This window comes from Equus przewalskii, chromosome 11 (assembly GCF_037783145.1).
Source record: "Equus przewalskii isolate Varuska chromosome 11, EquPr2, whole genome shotgun sequence".
Lineage (NCBI taxonomy): Eukaryota > Metazoa > Chordata > Mammalia > Perissodactyla > Equidae > Equus > Equus przewalskii.
The window spans coordinates 2,692,055-2,715,246 of record NC_091841.1 but is presented as its reverse complement, the minus strand read 5'-3'; the positions used below and the strand labels follow the sequence as shown (position 1 = coordinate 2,715,246).

Below are 23,192 nucleotides of genomic sequence, written 5' to 3'. Positions count from 1 at the left end.
ACTTAAAAAGGGACCTGCTTGGGGCCCGCTCCGTGGCCAGTGGTTAAGTTTGAGAGCTCTGCTTCAATGGCCCAGGGTTTTGCCAGTTCGGATCCTGGGCACGGACATGGCACCACTCACCAGGCCACGCTGAGGCGGCATCCCACACGCCACAACTAGAAGGACCTACAACTGTCGACTGGGGGGATTTGGGGAGAAAAAGCAAAAAAAAAAAAAGATTGGCAAGTTGTTAGATCAGGTGCCAAGCTTTAAAAAAAAAAAAAAAGAAGGGAGCTGCAACATTAGAGACAATTAGATATCATTTCTTGCCTAGCAATGCAGGAATGATTTAAAAAAATAATAATATCCTACGTTGGCACAGATATGGTGAACAAAAAGATCTATCCAATTGCTTGTGGGGGTGTAAAAAGATACAATCCACTGGGAAACAATTTAGTATATAAGTGCAACAGCCCTGAAAGTGTTCACACCTGGTAGAAATGCCATGGAAATCTCTCCTAAGGAAGTAATCCAAAATATGAAACAAAGGTTTATAGACCATTACATCTGTGTCTGTAATAATTCAGTGATAAAACCTAAACGTTCACCAGTAGGTGTGTGGCTAAGTAAAATCAGGTGGGTCCATTTGACAGAACATCAGGCAATCATTAAGAATGGTTATTTGGAGTTTATAACAAATGGGAAAATACTTAGTGATACACATAGGAGAAAAGTAGGATGTAAAACTGAATAAATAATATGGTTGCAAGAACAAAAGGCCTCCATTACATATGCACAAAAAGAATATGGAAGGAAATACACCAATTGCTAATAATAATTATTTATGGATGGAGGAAACACGGGTGAATTTCCCCCTCTTCTGTATTTTCCAAATGTCCTATAATGCATATATCTACTTTTAGAATGGAAATATATTTTATCGTGCTTTTGAAAAGCATGTCAGTTGTGTAAGTAAGATTTTAAGGGATGTCCCCTTCAACAAACAATAACTGAATCGTGGCTAATTCAAGGTGGAACATAACTGTAAATACAGTCACACGCTTCATAACAACCTCTGGTCAACAACAGTCTGCATACATGACAGCGGTCCCATAAGATTGAGACCACCTACCCTTGGTGTGCAGTAGGCTGTGCCATCTAGGTTTGTGTGAGTGCACTCTGTGATCTTCCCACAATGAAGAAAACACCTAATGACGCCTTTCTCAGAACGTAGCCCCATCATTAAGTGACATGGGACAGTACCAGATTTTCGAATCTAACGTCCAGATCTGGAATATGGAAGAACCTGGCCTGCTCCCTGTCTGGGCAAAGCACCTATATCTGTCCAAAATACTGCACTGAAGAAGTTAAACGAAGAGTCAGAGATGTCAGTGTTAAACTGCTGGACTCCGGGACGAGCGCAATAGCTGTCACACACACTGCGTCTGCTGGAGTTGATTCACTGGAAGGAGCTCCACGGAGCTGTGCTGAAGAACAGACACGGGGACTGACAGGCGTGGATGGGGCTGGACGCTCCTCCCCGCCAGAGACCACCCCCAATCACGCGCTCTCCTTTCTCTGCAAATCTGTGCACTTGAAAGCCACCCTCTCTGGCTTTTTGACCCTGCTCAAGCAAGACCTTTTGAAAGAAGCCATCTATTTCTGGGAACAAGGAACAACCTAAGGTCATATGCAGGGCGCAAAGGTAGAGAAATGATTTCATTTGAACGAGGCGCTGACTGATATATTTTCTAAGTGGCTGAATCCTGTACAACTTTAAATGAAACAACAGTCGGGTGACTGATGGGTTAGGCAGCAGCAGTGGCGGCAGCAGCCCGGCAAAGCAGGCAGAGGACTGGGCCCCTCTGATGGGCAAACCCAGCGCCCGCGGCTTCCCATGAGCATCTTCACAACGGTACGCATTCGGAAGCTTGTAAGAGCAGTGTGGGGACAGCGCCCGGCTGGGAGCCCCAGGACTCAGCCACAGTGTCAGCTCCCGTGAAACCCTGAGATCACTGACAGCAGCGGGGAGAGGCAGGAAAGGCCCCTGGCAGAGGGGCGTCTTAATCAGTTCTGGCACCGACTTCTCCTCTTCTCACTAGAAGCTCCAGGTCTCATTTTTGTAACCCAGTCAGGCAGGACATGGATGAAAGCAGAAAAGTGAAGCCGCTCAGCACTAATGTCAAAGTCAAAAAGGAGCAGCAAAATCCAGGTCCTCATTCGGCGCTCTAACTCAGCGGCCTTCAAACTTCCATTAATGCATTTTTCAACATGTCCCCCCAATACAGGCATAGTGATTTGTATTATGTACACAATCCTCTGTCAATCCATTATCAAATACAAAGCTTTTCTTTTTCTTTAAGGTAAAAAATACCTATTCGAACCCCAAAGAATCACCCTGGAATACATCCCTCTCTGGGAAACTGCTCTAAATACTTAAGTGGTCATCGGTGGGTGTGGCAGTGACGGCGTGGGCACAAGAGGCTGGAAGGAATGGCTTCCTGCCTGCACCGTCTTGTTGAGGGAAGGAGGACTTGAAAGGCACCCACACCTGGTTGGCAGGTATCTGACACTAGCCTTCTCTAAAATCCACGTATCCACAGTGGACACTGCACCATACCTGGTCACAAAGAAGGCCAAATGTCATTAACGTGGAGCCCGTGAACTAATCCAAAGCAGGGGGTGGCCGCGATACCCTGCTGGGCGGTGCGTCAAGGGAGAGTGTCTGCTGATAACCAGAGTGGAGAAGCAGGGGGAATACGGAATTACAGAAGGGAATGGATTCTTCGCAGCCTCCATTTCCATCCAGGCAATCCATCCACCAATTACAAGCAAGGTCTTACCCAGACACGAAAGCAGGCAACTGCCGCGCTGGAAACCAACCAAAACTGCTTATCTCCGACCGTCCTTAATTCCAGACCTTTCCCTGATCCACCCTGGCTTCCTGCCTAATGCATGTGCATTGCTTCGTCTGCCCCCAGGTGAAGCCCCCAGCTTACCCTGACGTCAGACGCCCACGCAGACACAGGCGGGCAAGGCGGTGAGCAGATCTGTGTCTTAACTGCCTGGGGAGGAAGATGTTGTTTGGCCTCTTAGGTCTGTATTTGTCCTGCAGAACATCACTTCTGCTGAGCCCCCCTGGAGAGGATCCAGTTCTAACGACAACCCTGTTTCACCGCTCACATTTGAAATAGTCCAGAAAGGGGACTGTCATAAGAAGGGGCGGGGGATGCTACAGCGTTAGCCAACACTTTCCAAAAATGGGGACTCCATACCAAATTGAGGATTTCCATTGCAAATCAAGCATTCACTGGGCCGGCCCCCTATTAGCCAAGCTCAGGACCCGGGCTAATTAAGTAGTTTCGAGGGGGAAGCTGTAGAGAGAAGGGCCATGGGTTGGCTCCCCGCTGAGGGGCTCATGGCTGAGGCTCTGATTCATTCTGCACACAACGTCTAACAAATCAAAGTGAATGCAGGGAGCAGGGCCACGGCTGCCTGGGCCTCCCCTCCATCGTGTGCTCGCCCAGCCCAGGGCGTCACCAGCTCGCGTGTCCTTTCTCTGCATTAACATTCTTCCGGAGTGCTCCCTTCGCACTCAACAAGTCTACCGCAGGCTGTGAAGGAGGAGGCGGAAGACAGGGAGCTATGCCAAGGAGGGGGTTCTTCCCACACATGGTGCACAGCCGCAAAACCATTTCAAGAACGTGATCTGGAGAGAGCGGAGATCGGAAGTGCTGTCATTTCTCCCCTGATGAAGAATCCTGCCCGTGGGGCTTGACTGATACTCTAATTCTTCAAAAATGCATCTTTCTAAAAACGTAGATTAAACTTCCCAAAATAGCTTTGATGCTCCTCCAAATCCCTTTCTTCCCCACCACCCGTCCCCGCCAACAGTTTAAAAATACCACGCCAGGAATTTATATTTGGTTCAAATTTGCTTAGCACACCAAAGCTGAATGCAGCCCACACACCAATCTTGTTTCCAAAAGCACTTACTTGTAAACGCCTGAAACTGTAATGGGATGATTTATAGTTTCCGTTTAGCTCTTTCATTGCTGATTTTCAAAGATCTCTCTCGGGGTGATTGTTTTGGGGTATTTCTAAGTCTGGAGTTAATCCACTCTCAGAGCCTCACGCTCACTGATCTGCACACTTTGTTTGTGTAGCACTCAGCGAGCACCGGGAAGCCCAGTGGGGCGTACAGGGCGGAGGAAGACACGGGCTTCCGGCCTCGAAGAGCTCACCCTTGATCTCAGTCACCTTCTGAGTCCAGAGATGTGTTGCCACGTGACTAAATTTACCTGCAGAATCAAACTTCCCTGGTCAGAAGCCCAGGTTGTGTATGTCTCAAGTGCACCTGTTCCATCCAGCCCGTTAGCGAGAGGGGCTTGTCATTATTCCCGGAATGGAAACGGAGCTGGCCTCCGAGGACTGTTCGAGTCCCCCCACCCACCCCAAAATGAACCACGGGAAGGTAGACTCCACAGGGGCACGGGGTTCATCTGCTTTTTTATTTATAAATCCCTCTACACATGGGCGGCCTCTCGGTCGTTTATAAGAGCTCAGTCGCCCCCTGCTTGCAGGGGCTCAGGGGCCAAAGCTTGACTTCCGCGTGCAGTGGAACCTCCCTGAGTGTCCACTTCGTCAACTAGAAAATGGGGGAGAACCTGCTTCCTAGGATTCCTGGGGGGCGTCACTGGAGGAACAAGAAACCGGCAGCGTCTCTCCTGGAGGAAAGGGAGATGCGAGGGGGGAGCCTGCGCGGGGACAGAGCCAGCCCCAAGGGCAGGTCTCCAGGGCATTCAGACTGATTTCTTCTATGTAAAAATACTTTCTAGAACTGAAAACCAACGTAAAAGGGTAAAGTGACTATAAAAGGAATCAGCACTATTTTATTCAAAGACCCCTCCTTTGACAAGCACCGTTCCCGGCTTGAACAGTGGGATAAAAACATTTTAAAAATTGACTTTAGAACCTAATTAAAAGAAAGATCAACTGTGAGGAACACGGTTTTTTTTCTGCAAAGCAAAATATGGGGTAAGAGGGAAAAAGGAGTGCCAGGCTATGCACTCCTCTATCTTATAATTAACCATTTCAAGGAGGATTTGGCCCAACTGGCACTGCTCAGTGGAAATGCGCTCCCCACAGCCTTCCCTCCTCGGCTGGAAACAAGCAGGCTCCCTGGGAGGGTGCTCTCCTTCAGTTTCGGCGGCCTGCAAAGAATGGAGGGCTCCGGGAACAAAGACGGGGAGGCCTGCACGATTTCTCCTAAGGCGGCATTTGGCCTGCGACCGTTTCCACCCCACCAGGGCGTCCACGCAGCACAGACTCAGCTCTCCTCTGTCTCAGGGAAGAAAGCAGAAGGGGAAAGATGCTTTTCTTGTGTCAGACTACTGCTTATCTGCCTCAGTCGCAGCCACCAAGGCAACGGACTGATACTCTTGCCCGCAGTGGCCTTATCAGCCCGAGCAACACACAGCCACGTGGGACCGAGCATTTTTAAGGGGGTCCCAACAAAAGCCCGGCAGCCGGGTGCTGCTGATGCGACACGGGGGGATCCACTGCGAGCCCAAAGAACAAAGACGCAGGCTTGAGTCAGAGGAGAGGAAGCCGGGGGCCCCAAACCACGCCAGGCTCCTAGGGGTGGGGGTGGACGGTGCTTGTGGGCAGAGCCACAGGACTGTGTCCCTTTGATGCTGGCTCCCCGACCTCCCCTTGGTCCCTGGATTTTCACTCTCTACCACCAGCACCACCTCCTGGTCCCACTGTCCTTCCTCATTTCCATGCTAACCCAAGTCGGGGCTCAGCCTTTCCTTCATTTCCTCAATTCAAGAAAGTCGTGGGGCGGGCCCGTGGTGTAGCGGTTAAGTTCGTGGGCTCTGCTTCAGCGGCCAGGTTCACAGGTTCAGATCCTGGGTGTGGACCTACACTACTTGCCAGCCATGCTGTGGCAGCGTCCCACATACAAAATAGAGGAGGACTGGCACAGATGTTAGCTCCGGGCCAATCTTCCTCAAGCCAAAAAAAAGAAGAAAATTGGCAACAAATTTTAGCTCAGGGCTAATCTTCCTTACCAAAAAAAAAAAAAAAAAGAAAAGTCGCAGTAAGAGGCTGGAAATTGGAATCATTTCCTTCTTCATTTATTCGTTCAACAAAGTCTTCAGTGAGCATCTGTCACGTAGCAGGCACTTTCTCCAGCTGTTTGGGATAGATCGCTCAAGAAAACAAAAATTCCTGCCCTCAGAGAACTTACAAACTAGCAGAGGGAGGCAGACAATAAGCGTAATAAATTACAGAGTACGTTGTTTGTGGGGAGATAAAAGTGCTGTGCAAAAACGCAACAACCACCACCAAAAGCCCCCAGATGCGGCAGGTGGGATGCAGAGCAAGCGGGGTTGGGGGGGGTGCACAGCTCTAAACAGGGCAGTCGGGGTGACTCACTGAGCGGGGACGTCTGATGAAGAACTGAAGATGCCCCTGGGTATTTGCAGGCAGGGTGTTCTAAGCGGAAGAAGAGCAAGTGCAAAGAGCCTGGGTAACCGAGTCCCTGCCGTGTTTGGGGGAAAGGCAAGGAGGCTTGCTCCTTAAAACTCAATGGAGCACAAAGGGCACAACCCCGGGGCAGCAACACTCCCGGAATGTTCTCGCTGAGGCAGCTCTCCTCCTCGCAGAACACCTGCCGCGGTGTTTTTAGAACATCGGTCTTGACGATCGCATAGCAAGCAGAGAAACGAACACACTGGGTCAGGAACCCCATAAAATTAAAAGAAGGAAACAACAGATTCACCTGTCAGCGTGCCGCACAGAGACTGCACTCTCTGTACACTTGGTCGTGATGTAGAAAGTATTTCTCACGGTGGGGCGGGTCCAAGCAGCTTGGAAGCCAGGGACGCACGGCCCCCTTCTTCTGAGCCGCAGTCTCCTCGCCGCGGCAGTGCCCGCCCCCAGCTCCCAGGGCAGCTGCCCTTGAGAAACGAGACTCCCCGTAACGAGGCTGGAAAGTGAAGGCAGAGAGACAAGACCCTTCCTCCCCCAGCAGACGCTGCTGGTCTCAGGAGCGACCACACAGACTCTGCTTCCTGACGGGGGTAGGTCCTTACCCCACGGCCCAGCGGGTCCCTCTCCATGACATTCATAACAGAGACACACGCACGATGAGCAGAGGGTCCCTTTCTTTATCCCGACCCCACCGGAAAGAGCAGAGTCTAATTCACGGGCAGTTCACTGGAAAGTAACTCCCTGGCCTAAGCAAGCTCATCTGTTCCCTTGGCCAAGAACCCAGGGCTCATCAGGGCCTTTAAAAAATGACAACTAAATAAAAAGAAATCAACAAAATCAACAGAAGCGCTGCACAGCCACTCGTGAGCCGCAATGCAGGACACTCCCGCCGACTCCTCTGGTTTTTCCTTCCCAACAAAGCCAGCTTCGTCTGGCAGCCCAGAGAGGTCTCACTGTATCTGGACAAGTCATTTCCAGTTTCTGTAATATATCCTCCATGACGCAGGAAATTATTAATGTTCTCGTTTAAAGGCGTGAGGGGGCACAGGTCCCTATGATGCCTTTGGGGGTGCAGGAGACTGTGCAAAATCTGGAGACCCCATCGGCCCCTTACAGCATTACCAAGCACATTCTGAACGAGGTCCTCTCTGTCCAGCAGGAGACCACCAGATTGCCCTTAACAGAATTTTTTAAATTGCTTAAAATTGCTGCTTCTATTCCAAGCTGAAAATTACAGCCCTTGCTCCAGTTCCCATCCTGCCCCCGGGGTCGCTCGGAGCCCCTGAGGACATCTGTACTGATGACAACGCCGCCGTCAACAAAACCCGAATGCACTTTGCACGGGGAAAAATATTTGCGGCTTTTCAACCAGATCCAGAGGCTCTGACAGACACACACACTCTCCCAAATGATTCAGACTTTCCTTTTTTTTAATGCAATAAAAAAAAATTACCAACATGATTTATGTTGCCTTCCGAAAACATTACAAATCAAATGCTAAAAGTCTCTGAAACCTTACAGAGCTGAAGATGATAAATGCTGACCTCCCTCCTTTGTCATTCTCCACCAGCTGCGTGGGTAGCACGCAGGGGAGGGAGGTGTCGAGGAAGAAGTCACTGTTTGCAAATAACGCCACATCAGAGCGAGTGCTGAGACCAGCTTCCTCACTTGCCCTCCCCCCCCCAAAAAGAAAGCTTTGTGTGCGTGAACAAGCAGAACCAGCCTGCGTTCATTTCAGGATGGAAGGTCCTCGTGCTGTTTACCGCAGTGGGGAAGGACTGCCTTGGGAAGAGCCAGCTTCCTTCAGCTCATGCTGATGATGACACAGGGGTGGCGCTGTTCCAAGCGGCCTCGGACCTGGACCACGGGCTCACGTTCTGCCAGGGCGCCTGGCCCTCCCTAGGGTCCTTCAGGGCAGAGCCGGCTGTGCGGACAGACCTGGTCGCGGAGTTGGCGGTGACAGCGTGTATGTACAAACTGCTCTGAAGTTGGGGATGGTGTCGCCCGTGGAGATAATTAACTGCTTCCAATGCAACACTGATGCCCCGACTGAGATGCCAACTACTGGAGCTCTTTCTTATCCCTTCAAGTGCTTAGCATTTGAGGAGAGTAGACAAGCTCCACTCAGTCAGTTCTCCTCGTTAAAGCGAAGGCTTTCTGACCCTGGCTGCACACTGGAATCACAAGGCCCCGCCCGGGGGATGGCTCTGGCATCACCGTGCAAACACAGCCCCCTGAGCGATGCTCATGTGCAACCAGGGCTGAGAACGGCCAAAGAGACGGAGAGCCAGGCAACGACTGACCTAGGAACGCGTTCTCCCGGCTCCACAGAATGCTGCCGGTGGCCTCCTGGCTCCGCACCTTGAAGCCAGGAGGAAGGGGCCGAGGACTGGTGAGGGCCCTGAACAGAGCCTGTTGGAGGATTCCTCTAGTCCCCACTGTAACATTCTCCTGAGCACCTGCTGCCGGCCAGACACTCCTGGGAATCCAGGAGTGAACGAGATGCCCCGTCCTTCTCTTCAAGTGATGGCTGTGAATGCGGATCAGAAAATATCGCCCCAACATAAGCCACTTTGCTATAAGGATTATTTTGAGCTGAAGGCAACTGAGCGACAGCAGACACAGGAGGAACTCTGGGTCCTCCCCCTTCCTGCCTAACAGCCGGCATCGATTTCCCCTGTAAAGGTGACAGAAATTCCCCTTGTGAAGGTGTCTCCTGCTTATACCAGGAGGAGGACAACAATGCCCGTCATCAGAGACGGAGATGGCACCGAGATGAGTCTGCATAAACACACCTTACTTTATAAGTAACCCTTATTGATCACTGGTTTCCCCATAAAGCGACCTTCCCAAAATTTACTACCCACAGAAGCTCACATCTCTTTTCCTTTGTCTAGTCATTTCACAATTTATCACCCTTTGTTAAAATGGTATAAAAGCCCTGGTATAAAAGCCGTTGGGTCTAACCACTTCTTTGGCTTTTCAGTTCTTTTCTGTAAAGCCCCCATGTACAAAAAATTAAAAATATTAACATCAGGGGGCCGGCTCCGTGGCCGAGTGGTTAAGTTCGCGCACTCCGCTTCAGCGGCCCAGTGTTTCGCCAGTTTGGATTCCGGGCATGGCACCACTGAAGCCGTGCTGAGGCGGCGTCCCATATACCACAACTAGAAGGACCCACAACTAAAAATACACAACTATGTACCAGGTGGCTTTGGAGGAGGAAAAGGAAAAAAATGAAAGAAAGAAAGAATGAAGAGAGGGAGGGAGGAAGGAAGAAAGAAAGATAGATATTAACATCAATAATTTTTTTTCTCCTGTTAACCTATTTTTTGTCAGTTTAATCTGCAGGCCCCCATGAGTTACCTAAGAGGGTAAAGTTTTTCTTCCCCTAGAGATAACTATGCTCTTCAGTGAGCGAAGCACTTGCAGCCTCTTCTTCGCTCATTTAATCTTTACCGCCAATCTGTGAGGTGGGTATTATGATGCCCATTTTGCAGAGGAAGAAATCAAGGCTCAGGAATATTAAGCAAGTGCCCAAGGTCACAAAGCTAGGACACCTGTCTGACTTGTTCTAAACCTCGGAGCCAGACTAGGAGGAAAACAGGCAGCTAAAATGAACTGGGGAGCAGAGCATAAGTCAATATAGCTGCTCCTTAACCGGGCTGTCTCAAACCAAGGTTTTTAATTCTAATTCTTTACACAAAAGAGGAAGAAAATCAAACAATTTAGGATTCTTCATGACATTTTGAGGCATAGCTTCAAGGGCCCCAAATAAATAATGAATGTCACCGAAAGGACACAGCGCAGAGTGACTGAATCACACACAGTCAGAGCCAGGAGCAGCCTGGAGAGAGAGAACACTCGAGAGCGTGCTCTCTGGGTTGTTAACAACATCGGAAAATCCTGGATCAGCAGATTTCCTAGACAGCCAAGATCCACTCGGAGGAGCCTGTCAGCCACCAATTAATTCCTGGTCAATGAGACACCAAGTGATAGCAAATAAACCAGTCCAACCCTGGAAGAGTCATGGGCCTGAGGTCAAAGGCCATCCCCTTCCCAGCAGAGGTCAAACTAAGGGGGAGAGAGAGAGAGAGGATGGGGAGATGAGGAAATGGTGCAGAAGAGTGTAGGCCCAAGGAAGGCGAAAAAAAGGGAGAGAAAGAAGCACACAGACAGACAGACCGAGCCTGAAGACAGGATGGGCCCCTGGGACAGGGACTTGTGGCAGGAGGCCAGGGGGCAGCTGCTTGGGGTCAGCTGGTCATCTGTTTGTCCATGATGCAAAATTGTGCCCCAAATGAGGTCGCCATTAGGATGGACGGGAACATCCCCTCTGCGTCTTAGTCAGTTCAGCCTGTTACAATAAAGCACCATAGACCAGGTGGCTTATAAACCACAGACACTTACTCAGCAGTTGGCTCTGGAGGCCGGAAGTCCGAGACCAGGGTGCCAGCACGGTCACTTCTGGTTCTGGTGAGAGCCCTTTGGGGTGGGAGACTGGAGATGTGTCCTGCGTCCTCACACAGCAGGAGAGAGCGAGCTGGCGAGCGGGCTCCACTCTCATGATCTAATTCTCTCCCCAGCCCCTACTCGCTAATATCACCACACTGGGATTAGGGTTTCAACGTATGAATTTTGGGGGGACACAAACATTCAGGCTTTAATGCTGTGACACAGGCTCCAAGAAAATTCGGATGGATGGAAAGACACGGAGCAGATCCCCAACCCAGTGACCTGGCTAACGCAGCCACAGCATCTGGAACGGGCTGGCACAGGAGAGTCAAGGTGGAATGGAGAAGACGCTGGTTAGACAGAGTTGAAGAGGTTTCTTCGCAGCAAGATTTCTCCAGATCTCTGAAGGTGATTTCCGAGAGGCGGACAGAGTCCCCCAAATTCAAGTGACCACAGCGGGAGCCGCTTATAGATTTGGGGTTCCAGGGGCAGTGCCTTAGGAAAGCTACTCAGGCACAGAAGAAATTGCACATGGGGTCTTGTCCTCTCTTGGATGCTAAAGATGAGTCACCGTGTGCCCACTCTGCCTCGCCGTCAGCTTGGGGATGCTGGTGGTGGCGGCAGAATGAGCACGTTCTTGGCATTTAATTCTGCCTGGTGCTTGAAGTGTGGCTTTCAGAGGGTGTGACCCTCCCAGAGATCAGCACTGGGACTCTGTGTGCTGACTGACACTCTGGAGGAAGGCCAGAGATGTAAGGGAATCTTCTGGATCAACTCATCGCTTACGGAAAAGGAAATGAACAGCCAAAGCCTCAGGGACAACTCAGTGGTTGAGGTGAAACTAGAACCGGGTTCCTGACCCTCGGTCTGAGCTCTGCTCCTGTTCTCCGGCTGCACCCCCCAACCGATGGGCACCTCCAGCCAATGTTTACAAAAAGCTCAGGAGGAAGCGTGTCCCTGGGCTGTGGGAGAGGCAGCAAATTCCACCTTCCACGGTGGGCCAGCCTCGTCGGTCTACGACGACATCTGCACATTATTTATCCCGTAAAAGAAACATTAATAAGAAGCAAGCTCGAGAAACTCCCCAAGGCGGGAGGGGCCCGCTGCCCACCACCGGAGCAAGCGAACGTGCGGACGCTGTTTCCCTCGCGCCCTCTTGGCTCCACATGCAGAGACAGAAGCAGCGTGAGGCGGGCCTCTGGGAAACGGGCGCTGGGACTGTGACAAGGGCCGCTCCACTGAGCCACTCAGCATGAGACCAGCTAACGGACCACAGACTTATAACAGGTCTGCGTTTACAACTTCACAGACTGACCCAGAAAGAGGTAAACTGAGGAAATCCAGGGGGAAGCCTCAGTGCCCTCGGGGGAAGGGGGCTTGCTCTCCGTCTGGACAGATGAGCCAGCAGACAGGGCAGCAGGTCTGGGCACAGAGGAGATGCGCCCAGGGGCGTCCCACGAAAGGTCAGCCGGTCAGACAGAAACTTACACCTCACCTGACTACAACCTCTGTTTTCTCCCAGACCCACGCGCTTCCCACGGCAACCTCCATGGCATTGACCCACTCTTGGAGTAAACATCAACCAACGTTTACAGTAGGCTGACCACCTGCCGGGAGGCCCTGTTCTCAGATGTGAGGGCACAGCACTGACCACACAGACCATGCGCTCACTGGTCAGGCAGCTCCTCTATGCGGGCTCCTTGCTGAATCCTCAAGAAGAAACATCCCCTGGGGTGGGGATCCTTGAGGCTCAGAGCGGGGCAATGACTTGCCCCAAACACACAGGAGATGGCGGAGTCGGGACTGGAACCCAGGCGAGCGGGACCCCAAAGTCTTCATTCAAAAGCCCTCATTGTTGCTGCCTCCCTTAAGAGAAGGAAACAGCCTGTCTGACTGTGCCCCGGACGAGAACTCATCACCCGCTGTGTTGGGGGTCCCCCAGACCCCCCAGTTGATGGTTCAGCAGGAGGTAGTCATCCTCACGGCTGTAATTATTACAGCGAAAGGATACAGAGCAAAGTTAGCGACGGGAAAGGCAGTGGGCAAAGCCGGGAGGGACAGGCGTCCTCTCCGCGGGATGCACCCAGTACCCCAGCCAGGCGCTGACCACACACGGAAACACTGTTTATCAGGGAAGCTCAGCGCAGCCCCGGGCCCCGGGGTTTCACTGGGCTGGCCGCGGCCTCTGCCTGGCGCGGAGCACGGCTCCAGACCCCCAGGAGGAGGTGCCGCTCAGCCTGAACCGCGCTGTCAGTACAAACGGCGGAGGCGCGGCGAGCCACTCTCCACGGTCGGGGCGGGAGCCCTGCCCAGATCCAAGTGTCCAGGTGCCAGTGGGGGCCAACCTCGCCAGCAGGCCTTTCTGGGGATAAGCAGTCCCTGCTCCCATCTAACCTTTCTCTGCAGAGCCTTCTTCTTTTGGAAGAGCTGGTCAACGCACAAGGACCAAAGGATGCTGGTACGAGGCCGGCAGAGCCAGAAGCCCTGATGAAACCCTCCCTGATATAAGTACTGCCAAATTCACAAAACAGATTATGTTGGGGTTTTTTGTGGGGAGGGCTATGAGTGGATAGGGCCATGGGTAAGGGTGGGGTGACTTTATTACAAAAGAGCCTCAGAGAGGCCTCAGAGGACACAGGCTTCTGTTTGACTTAAGGTCAATTCCAATCTCAGATGAGATGTGTGACCTTGGCCAAGTCACTTAACCTCTCTGGTTTTCCCATCTGTAAAATGAGGTGCCTCATCTAGATCATCACTAGGGTTCCTTTCGTCTCTGACAGTGTCCGGTTTTATGACTAATGAGCAGTTTCCTTTGAACAGGGAGACCCCTCCAGTGGATTCAGAAAATGACGCGAGCTCCACACAGCTTTTGGGAGCACGCGTACCACGAAGCGAGAGACTCGTGGATCTTTAGGTAAAGGAAAACGGGATGGGGGCATTTCTCAGCCAGGCGGTGGTTCAGTTCCCTGAGGGTGTCTGAAAGTCAGCACCAGGTTCCCCCTGCTGGTGCTCCCCTCACGGAATGGGGAGTGTGAGGAGCTGATGAGGGGGGAGAGGCGGTGGCCACAGGAGGCACTGCAGTGGTGCTGGGATCAACGCCCCAGAGTCGCCAGCTGCAGGCGTTGGGGTCCAGGCTAAGAGGCTCGCAGGCAGCCCCATGCCTAGTCTGCAACCCGGACTTTCCTTGTCGTGTCCCCAAGAGATAAGATAACCAAGGCACTTAGTGGCCTGGCGCTTTGGAGAACCGATCTTTTCTTTCCTTCAACTCCGTCAGCTGACCTTAAAGCGCAGCTCAGTCGGCCGAATCCACGCGAATGCCGGAGTCTTTGCCACAGACGCTGGTGTGCAACCGGCACCAAACGACGGACAGTTTTGGCCAAAGAACATTTACTAAGCTTCGCGGAGGAGCAGGAAGACGACAAGGGCAGCAGAGCTGGGGCCCTGAGCTCAGCGCTGAGCCCCTCTGGGGCGTGAGAGCGCATGGGAAGAACACGGCTTTGGAACAGACCCATGCTGACCATTGCCCAGCCCCGTCACTCACTGGCTGCGCAGCTTTGAGCAAGAAACTTCCCAGCTGCAGCCTCAGTTTCCTCGTCTGTAAAACGAGGCTGAGATAAGTCTGTAGAAAGGCCTCAGCACCGAGGCGGCCCGGCCACTCACACGAGTACATGTGAGAGAACGGCGGAGCCACTGCGACGGCCAGCGGTGCCACTGTGGGCAATGCCCGGGGAAGCTCCACCTATCTGAGCCCACCGGGATCCAGAAGGCACTGCCGGAGGAGCGTGGGGCTCACCAGCAGGAGCCATCTGAACTAGATGGGAACAGCTGGAGGGCCTCTGCCTGGCGGAGCCGAGGGACGGCATCCCAGGCAGAGAGGAAAGCGTGGGGAGGGGGCCAAGGCATCGCTCAGGCCAAGAGTGCACAGGACAGGCCTGGAGATCCCTCCACACAGCACCGAGCTCAGCTGCACACAGCTGGCCAGACAGGCAGGCCCGGGATTCGAGAAACAAGGACCAGAGGCAGGGGGACGGGGGGAAGGGAGATGCATCAGGGAACCACAGCAGAGAGGCCCAGAACGAGGACGCAGGCCTTCAGCACCAACGGGGGAGCTTTAAAAGGACCAATTCCCGCCCCGTTCATTCCGCAAGTGATGTCCTCGGTCCTGGGACAGGCGGAGGCCAAGACATACACCGCCACTGGGAGGCACCACCGCTCTTCCTTGAGAGGATGGGTACCACGCAGGGCGGGGCGGGGGTAAGTGACGCCCGCCTGCAGCCTGATGGAGACTTCAAGAAAGCTGTTTCTGGGAACGAAGAGGATCCCCGACTCCTTCTGCCTCACTCTATGCAACCCCCCCAGCCCCCCGCAGCATTGTGTGCCCCTGCCCGGGCCCTGTGAACACCACAGCGAGGCTGTAGGAAAGCAGGGCCTTACCTCCCCAGCAGAATGCGGGGGCACGTGGACACAGGTGCGGGGCCTCTTGAGGATGTCCCCACTTGGCAAGGACAGCACCAGCCTTGCACCCTGGCCCTGCGGAAGCACCGGCTCTGCGCTGCTCACCCTCAGCCCATCCCTGAATCCCGGCAACAGCTTTCTTTCCAGTTACTGTCTGAGACCAACGAGGCAGGACCACGTGGTGCGTGAGGCGGACCCTCGACGCCAGCGCAGGAGCAGCCACGCGCTCGGACACCCTTAACAAGAAGAGAACCGGAGCAGGGATGGGATTCAGACTCCCTCTGGTCCTCACCTCCCACTAGCCGGCGGATGCTGCCATGCAAGGTCAGCAACTTGGCCAAAGACGCTGTCGCTGGAATCACTCGTTCTTCTAGGGCTTCCAAATTGGGTTACTTTGCCCTTTTCTTTCTATTTACTCCATTTTGCTATTTCTTTCCTTTGTTCCTCTTGCTTTCTGCCAAATTAACTTCATCCAGGATGGTCTTTTATAGATTCGATCGGAGAGACTCCATCTCCTGCCCGCCTGCAGAGTCCCTGATGCGTTGCCTGCTCTGCACCCAAGCATGAGCGCCTGCTCATCCCCGAGAACCCTGAAGAGAGGCCACCTTCCCTGGCGCCCCAGACGGACTTAAACACTGCCCACGCCTCTGCCTCTCTGGTACTCAACAAAACTCACCAGCTGGCCTGCAGCCTGTTCGTTTTTTCAGACTCTCAGTTTCTTGAGGCCCATATCTTATTTCTCTTGACAAGCCCAGTGCACAACATGGGGGCCAGTTCACAGGCGGTACCAACACTGTTGGCTAAACGGATGGATGGACGGAGGAATGAAAGAGGGGGCACTTCACTAACTTCATTTGCCCCTTCTAAGAGCGTCTACAGCACAATCTATCACAAAAGCTGTGAGACACAATGTTATTTCAAGTCATTACCAACACGTTCTGCCTCCCCAAGCCAGGCGGACACATTCTTAACAGGGTTGGTGATCTGTGGTGGCAGAAGATAACTAAATTCTCCATGTCCTTTAGAACTTGATGATACGGTTTAGGAGCCCTGCTGGGCCAGAGCCATCCTGGCTCAGTCGCCAGCTGCTGCATGTGCCCAAGGGTCACCAAGGACCAAGAGAGCAGAAAATCCTAAGACGGCTCCATCTCCTGCCTGTTCCTGGGTGTCACCCCTGGCCTTCCACGCCCAGATTGTACACGCTCCTCATCGCAACTGCTAGCAGACTGAAGCTTTCCCTTCCAGTCCCACTGACAAACGTAACCATCAGGAGAATTCCCCAAGAGCAGGCGGCTAGAGAAAAACAATAAAGGCAGCACTGTCCCCGTGAGGGAAGAGAAAAGCTGGATCTGCACTAAATGAACCGAGACGCCCCCAGGGGCACCAGAGATTTTCAGAAAGAAAATACAGCCCCAGTGCGTCACAACGGTGGGCCCCTCCGTCCTGCTCCTAAAGCCTGGAGACGCCATGGCGGGCGTGAGAACACGAACAACAGGGGTGAAGGACGAGAAAAGCATCACCACGGGACCCCCCAATCTACAGCTTTCTTTTTGCTTTTGTGATTTCCCAAAATCCCGCTGCCAAATATGTACTACCTGTAGAGTAAGAAAAAAGAAGTAATAAAAAATGTAATGAAACCAAGGAAAGAAATGAAAGACCGAGTACTTGGCTCAAGCTGGCGGCTCACCCTGCAACAGCACAGGGCACATGGGGCCGGGCGTGCTCTGCAGCGACCCAGGAGGCCGGGGTCACAGGAGCACCAAGCAAACTGTCGTGTTCTAGAAATTATACCTTAGACATGTGATGGTACGTTCTGAAACACTGTTTTAGTAATTTTTAATGACTTGAACAAATACACGGTATTATGTGTAGTGGGTTGAACTGTGTCCCCCAAAAAAGATACGTCCAAGTCCTAACCCCTGCCACCTGTGAAGCTCACTCTGTGGAAATGGGCTCTCTGCAGATGCTCCTGAGTGAAGGAGATGAGAGCATCCTGGATTGAGGCTGGGCCCTGAGCGCCATGACCGGTGTCCGCGGGAGATGCGAGGCACAGCGACACATGGGGGAGAAGGCCGGATGAAGACGGAAGCGGATACAGGAGTGACGTGTCCACAAGCCAAGAAATGCCAGGACTGCTGGCAGCCACAGAAGCGAGGAGAGAGGCACAGAACAAACTCCCCCGCAGAGCCTGGGGCAGGAACCAACCCGGCTGCACGCCGACTCTGGACTTCTCTCCTCCAGAACTGGCAGAGGATGAATTCCTTCTGTTTAAGCCATCTCGTTTGCGGCCACTTATGGGAGCTGCAGGAAGTTACTAGACCATGGCAATAAAGGCAGCTTATGGAACTGTTGACAGGATGGTTTCAATTATGTAAACAAGATGGACAATGGGTGCGTAAGACTTTTATAAAGGGAGAGAAAGTTCTTAAACAGACTCAAGCAACTTACCCTCTTACCACTGACAATGAGCTGACAGCCAAACCTTGCTGCCATGTCGCAGTTCTTTCTATTTTTAGTTCTTTATTTTAGATTGGCCCTGAGCTGACATCTGTTGCCAATCTTCTTTTTTCTTCGTCTTCTCCCCAAAGCCCCCCGGTACCTAGTTGTACACTCTAGTTGTGGTCCCTCTGGTTGTGACATGTGGGACGCCGCCTCAGCATGGCCTGATAAGTGGTGCCATGTCCATGCCCAAGATTCAATAACAGCGAAACCCTGGGCTGCTGAAGTGGAGTGCGTGAACTTAACCACTCGGCCACCGGCCGGCCCCCACAGTTCTCACTCTTACCAGACATTTGGTCTTCAAAATAACCTGGGGAGATGCAGAATGGGGAACCTTATTCCAATTTTATAAATGAGCAACTGGAGCCGGAGTGTCATCAGTGGCCTGAGTGGGTGGCTGCGTCGGAGTAAGAATTTGGGCCTCACAGCGCTTCTCATCAGCTCCCATCTATTTGGCTTTTTACTTTGTGCTACAGGCTGAACCATGTTGTCCTACAAATTCATATGTTGAAGTTCCCACCCTCAGCACGCCAAGGGTTAGCCGTATCTGAAGTCAGGTCTTTAGAAGGCGGTTAAGCTAAAATGAGCCTGTTGGGGTGGTCCTGACCGGTGCCTGATAATAAGAGGAAATTTGGACCCAGAGAGACATCAGACACCTGCAGGCACAGAGCAAGGACCACACGAGGACACGGAAGAAGTGACCATCCACAGGCCAAGGAGAGAGGCCTCAGAAGAAAGCAGACTGGCCACGCCTTGATCTTGGACTTCCAGTCTCCAGAACGGTGAAAAAGTAAACGTCTGCAGTCTAAGCCAGGCAGTCTGGGGTGCTGTGTGATGGCAGCCCGAGCCGACGACACGAGGAAGGCTGAACATAGCCTTTGCGCCTCTCTCCTTCTCCTCCGGCATCCTCCCTGGGCTCAAGCAGGAGGCAGGAACGTCCCCACTACAGCTTCTCCTGCTCAGGGAGGTTGTCTCTAGACTAACACAATCGAGCCTTTTGGCAAATCTGTCTTCTGCACAATGTCCACCGAGCCCGGTGGGTCGGGGAGTGGCCAAGCAGCATTCAGTAGTGGTACCAGCCTCTGTGGTTTCTCATTTAAGTCCACAGGCCGCCACCGTGGGGGCCGGGTGAGGGGGGCACCCATGCTTGCGTTTCCATCGGGGCCAGGGGATGCCTTGTGACTGTTAGATGGGTGAGCAAGGCTGTGGGAGGCAGGGCGTGGTGACCGGGCCAGAGTCCCTAGAAGAGAAAGGGGTTCGGATACTGGTGCCGCCACGCCTGTGTGACCCCAGGCAAACTCTACTCCAGGCTGAGATTGGGCTCCTCACCTGCGCAGTGCAGCTAACGCCACCTCACTGGTGGCTAGGAATCTGCAGGGTCAAGGATTTAACATCATGCCCACCACACAGCAGGTGCTTAATAAATGCTTCTTATGTGCATTAACGACAGGTTACACCAATTTGGCTCCTTTTCCAACTGCACTTAAATCCCACCGGAGTGGTGTGGCCCTTTGTGCCCTGGGGTTACATGAGCCCAGGGGCTGGGTTTCTGTGTGAGTGCACAGTGTCTTAAAAGATTTTGAATTTTTTTCTTCCAGCTATTAAACATCAAGAGCTTTCACACAAAAATTCCAACCAGAGCCCTTCTGATAAGGACAGAAGAGGAGGCAACACAGTATGGGCTTTCACCACAGCGCCCGGCTGGGGCCGAGCTGGGGCTTCCTCCTCACGGAGTGCGTGCCCTCCACTGTGCATGGTCCCGCCTGGCCGGCGACACCACCACCCACCTGCCTGGTCCCTTGGAGACATCAGTACGTGCGACTCAAGGCACCAAGAGCAGAGGTGGGAAGCAGAGAGCGGGCTGAGCACGCACTGTGGGTCGACTCAGTGAGTCCTTGCAGCCCTGTGTAACCAACATTCAGTCAACGAGGAGCCAGGTTTAGAGTGGGCAGGTGACCAGGCTGTATTACTGGAATGCCACCTCAAGAGCTGTTAGGCTGGACGCGACTGCAATCACAGACAGACAGAGCATCACCCGGAGACGCAAACGGACGCACTGCCTGTGTCTAGCTCTGCGGCAGCTCACCTCACCAATCCAGGGGGGACGTCCAAACGAAGTCTAGACTGCAGCCCACACTTTCATCAGGCAACACCACCAGAGAGGCCACGAACCAGGTGTGAGCCTCGGGCACTGCTGTGCAGAGCGGCCTGACAGGAGGCCACGGGGCTGCAGCGTGTGGGCACCGCGTGCGCAGCCCCGAACCCCGGTGGCTGTCCCCAGGGCAAGGGAGGCGGCAGCTGGGGGTGGGCAACAGAGGCTTCTTTTCTCAGAAAACAGAACAAACTAGGCATGCACAACCTCTCTGAGATTCAGGAGAGGGCCCCATCGTACGGCCTTTTAAAAAATCAGTGATGCTGCAGTTTCACAGAGCAGATCAATACTGCAGCTTAAATGAGATCCTACTGCCGTCAGAAACGCAGACGAGGCCGTGCCAAGCCACAGCCCGCCTCCCGGACTTCCCACGGCCAGACTGCTCACCGGCCCCGCTCCGATGGGGACGGGCTGAGCTGCCGTCTCCTGGGCCGGGACACCGGCTCCGTCCACCTGTTGTCACAGAAACCACCAGCTGAACTCCTTGCCTTCGTCTACACTGGTTAGCTGACACGCCCTCCTCCCCAATCCGTCTCCCTTTATTGACTGACTCCCCACCCTCAGCCCACCAAACTCCCGACCGCTTGAACCCGGGTGCCGCGTACCCCGAGGCCCATCAGGTGCGCCCTGGAGTCTGTCGGAGCTGCTCAAATTCTGTGCCTGCCAGAGCACCAGACCCCAGGCCTCAGGGCGGCTCCTCCGTTTCCTGGAGGGAGGCATCTGCTCCCGCATCCTCCCCAGCCTTCTAAGGCGCACATAACCTGACCCCGGCCTGCTCTTGACTTTGATCTCTGCTGTGCGCTCTGGGGAGTTTTTACAAAGCAAACGCCCGTGAACTTCCAGGGACGAGCGCGTAAATCACGCAGGTCCTCCCAGGCCTCCAGATGCTACAAGCACGACTCAGCCAGGATGGAAGGAAGGTGCACAGGGGCTCACTAAATAAACTCTACCCTGCCTGGGCCTCGCAGCCGGCCGCCGGCATCCTCACACCTACTGGCACCATCAGATCCACACACAGCCCAGGGCGCGAGGCCGCGTGAGTGACACACGTCTCCATAGAGGGCAGAGACTTCTCAAAATACAGAGAAAGATTTTTAAAACTATATATATGTTATATTACATACTTTTAATTTTACAGATGTATATTCAACAGCACCCAGAATTTCACACTAGCTAGGATTTTGTCACTTTCCATTAATTCTTTTAAAAATTAATATTTTTCAGATAAAGCAAAGGTTTCCTCACGCAGCCCCTCTCAAATGCACTGTCTGCCCACTCCTCAGCCCACTGACTCCAGGTAATCATTTTCTTGAGTTTGTTTTGCAACCTCAAAGTCAGTTTTTACATACTTCCCTATTCATATTTATACCTAGAGTCACTATGTAGCATTGGTTTGTACGTGTTTTTAAAGTGCACACAAACCGTATTATTCCCAGCCTATCAGTGAACATCTTGCTCTTTTGTAAAACTCAAGTGCTGCATTACCAATGCCCATCTAGGGGGTTTGGAGTCTTTTCGTCATTAGAAACAGTGAGGACAATACCCTCCATCACGTACTTCCACACACGGCCAGATGTTCTCCAGTGTGCGGAGGGTCCTTGCTGCTCATGTTTGATTGGTCCTGTCTCCTGGAGGGTGAGCATCTTCTCCGAGGATCACAGTTGACTGGATTTCCTCTTCTGTGACCTGCCCAGGTCAGTGCTGGTTAAGAACGAACAAGCCGCAGTCAGAGGTAACGAGCACGGCTTTCCAAAGCAAACCAACCCCCTCCTCTGCTCATCCCGGCCTCTTCTTCGCTCGCTGCCAGAAGGAATGTAGTTACTTCTCCCCGGCATGGCGCTTACCCAGTAAGGGATGTGTCGTCTCCAAGGGCGGCCCCGAGGCTGTCACGCCGACCCCACTCCTGACACAGCCTTCAGGGCTGTAGCACCAGGAACCAGCCCGCGCCCGACTCCACAATTACAGAGCACCCCATCACTTCAGCCGGCCTCCCGCTGCCGGCTTCGCGGAGGAAGAGATCTTGTCATTCGTCTTTCCACGCTAGCTCTTCCTAATATCCATGCACAAAGGGCACTCCCAGCCCGCCCTTCACCCCTGTCTCCTCGAGACAATTTAAACACTGCCACGGAGGATCACCCAACTCCCAGACCAACAGAGATACCAGCTGCCTTCCTGCTGCTCTCTCGGAACTGGCAGCGTTGGGGGGTTTAGCGGAAAGGGCACAGGCTTGCATTCATCAGCTGTGTGACTACAGGTAAGTTACCTACCCTCTCTGAGCCTCAGACACCTTCCCAGTAAAGATGCGGATGGTTGTAAAAACTAAGAGAAAATACGCATGAAGTGATTGGAAGATACCAGGCACTCAATTCATGTCACCGGCGGCAACTCAAGAGTTCCTTGTTAAAAATCAATATGTCAAACGCAGATCAGCTCTGGAGAGACACGGAAGTAAAGCTGTGGACTGGAGCGAAGACACACGCCAAAGTCAGGACCATCTAGAATTAACTGACGCATTCTGTGAGCTGGAAATGAAGTCTTCACAGGGAAGGTGGGATGTTTAGCTGAGTCTGGCCCCACCGTGGGCACGTGGCAACGTCCTGGAGACACTGTTGGCTGTCACCTTGAGGGTGGGGGTGCTCCTGGTCTCTAGCAGTAGAGGTCAGATGCTGGCAGACCTCCTCAGCACACAGGACAGCCCTCCACAACGAAGAATTCGCCAGCCCAGAGTCCAGAGTGCTGAGATGGAGACACCTCATGCCGCGGGAGAGAGCAGGGAATCCTGCAGCAGGGAGCAGACGGGAGGGGGCCATCTCCCTGAGGTCATAGGGACATTTACCCGGCTCAAGCCACAAGCTCACGGACGATGGGTGGCGGGGAGAGGCAGGCAAGGTGTGCAAACAGGTACAGATGGTCCTGACTCCTATTGAGAGTAACAGCCTGAGGTCAGAGGCCAGCTCCCTGGAAGCCTGCTGGCTCACAGGCTGCACTCACAGAATCGGAGAGGGCAAACTGGAAAATGCCATCCCCTCCCAGGGTTCAACCTCCCACCAGCACGAGTCCTCTCTGTCGCCCAGCCATCCCCCACCCACCAGGATCACATCTTCCAACCGGCGCCATCTTCTGAGCCACAGGCAGTTTTTGAATAAGAAGGGTGAGG

General features: G+C 53.1%; 1 protein-coding gene across 19 annotated transcripts in view; it reads right to left on the bottom strand.

The window, feature by feature from the left end:
* Nucleotides 1-23,192, bottom strand: part of LDLRAD3 (low density lipoprotein receptor class A domain containing 3) — a 271,148-nt gene that overhangs the window by 51,998 nt on the left and 195,958 nt on the right. For 8 of the 19 annotated variants that reach the window (XM_070564803.1, XM_070564804.1, XM_070564810.1 and 5 more), the window contains one exon: nucleotides 21,593-21,736. The exons of the other annotated variants lie outside the window; for them this stretch is intronic. In XM_070564803.1, the coding sequence (XP_070420904.1) occupies nucleotides 21,593-21,736 (144 nt within the window). The remainder of the gene's footprint in view (nucleotides 1-21,592; nucleotides 21,737-23,192) is intronic. 19 annotated transcript variants of the gene reach the window in all.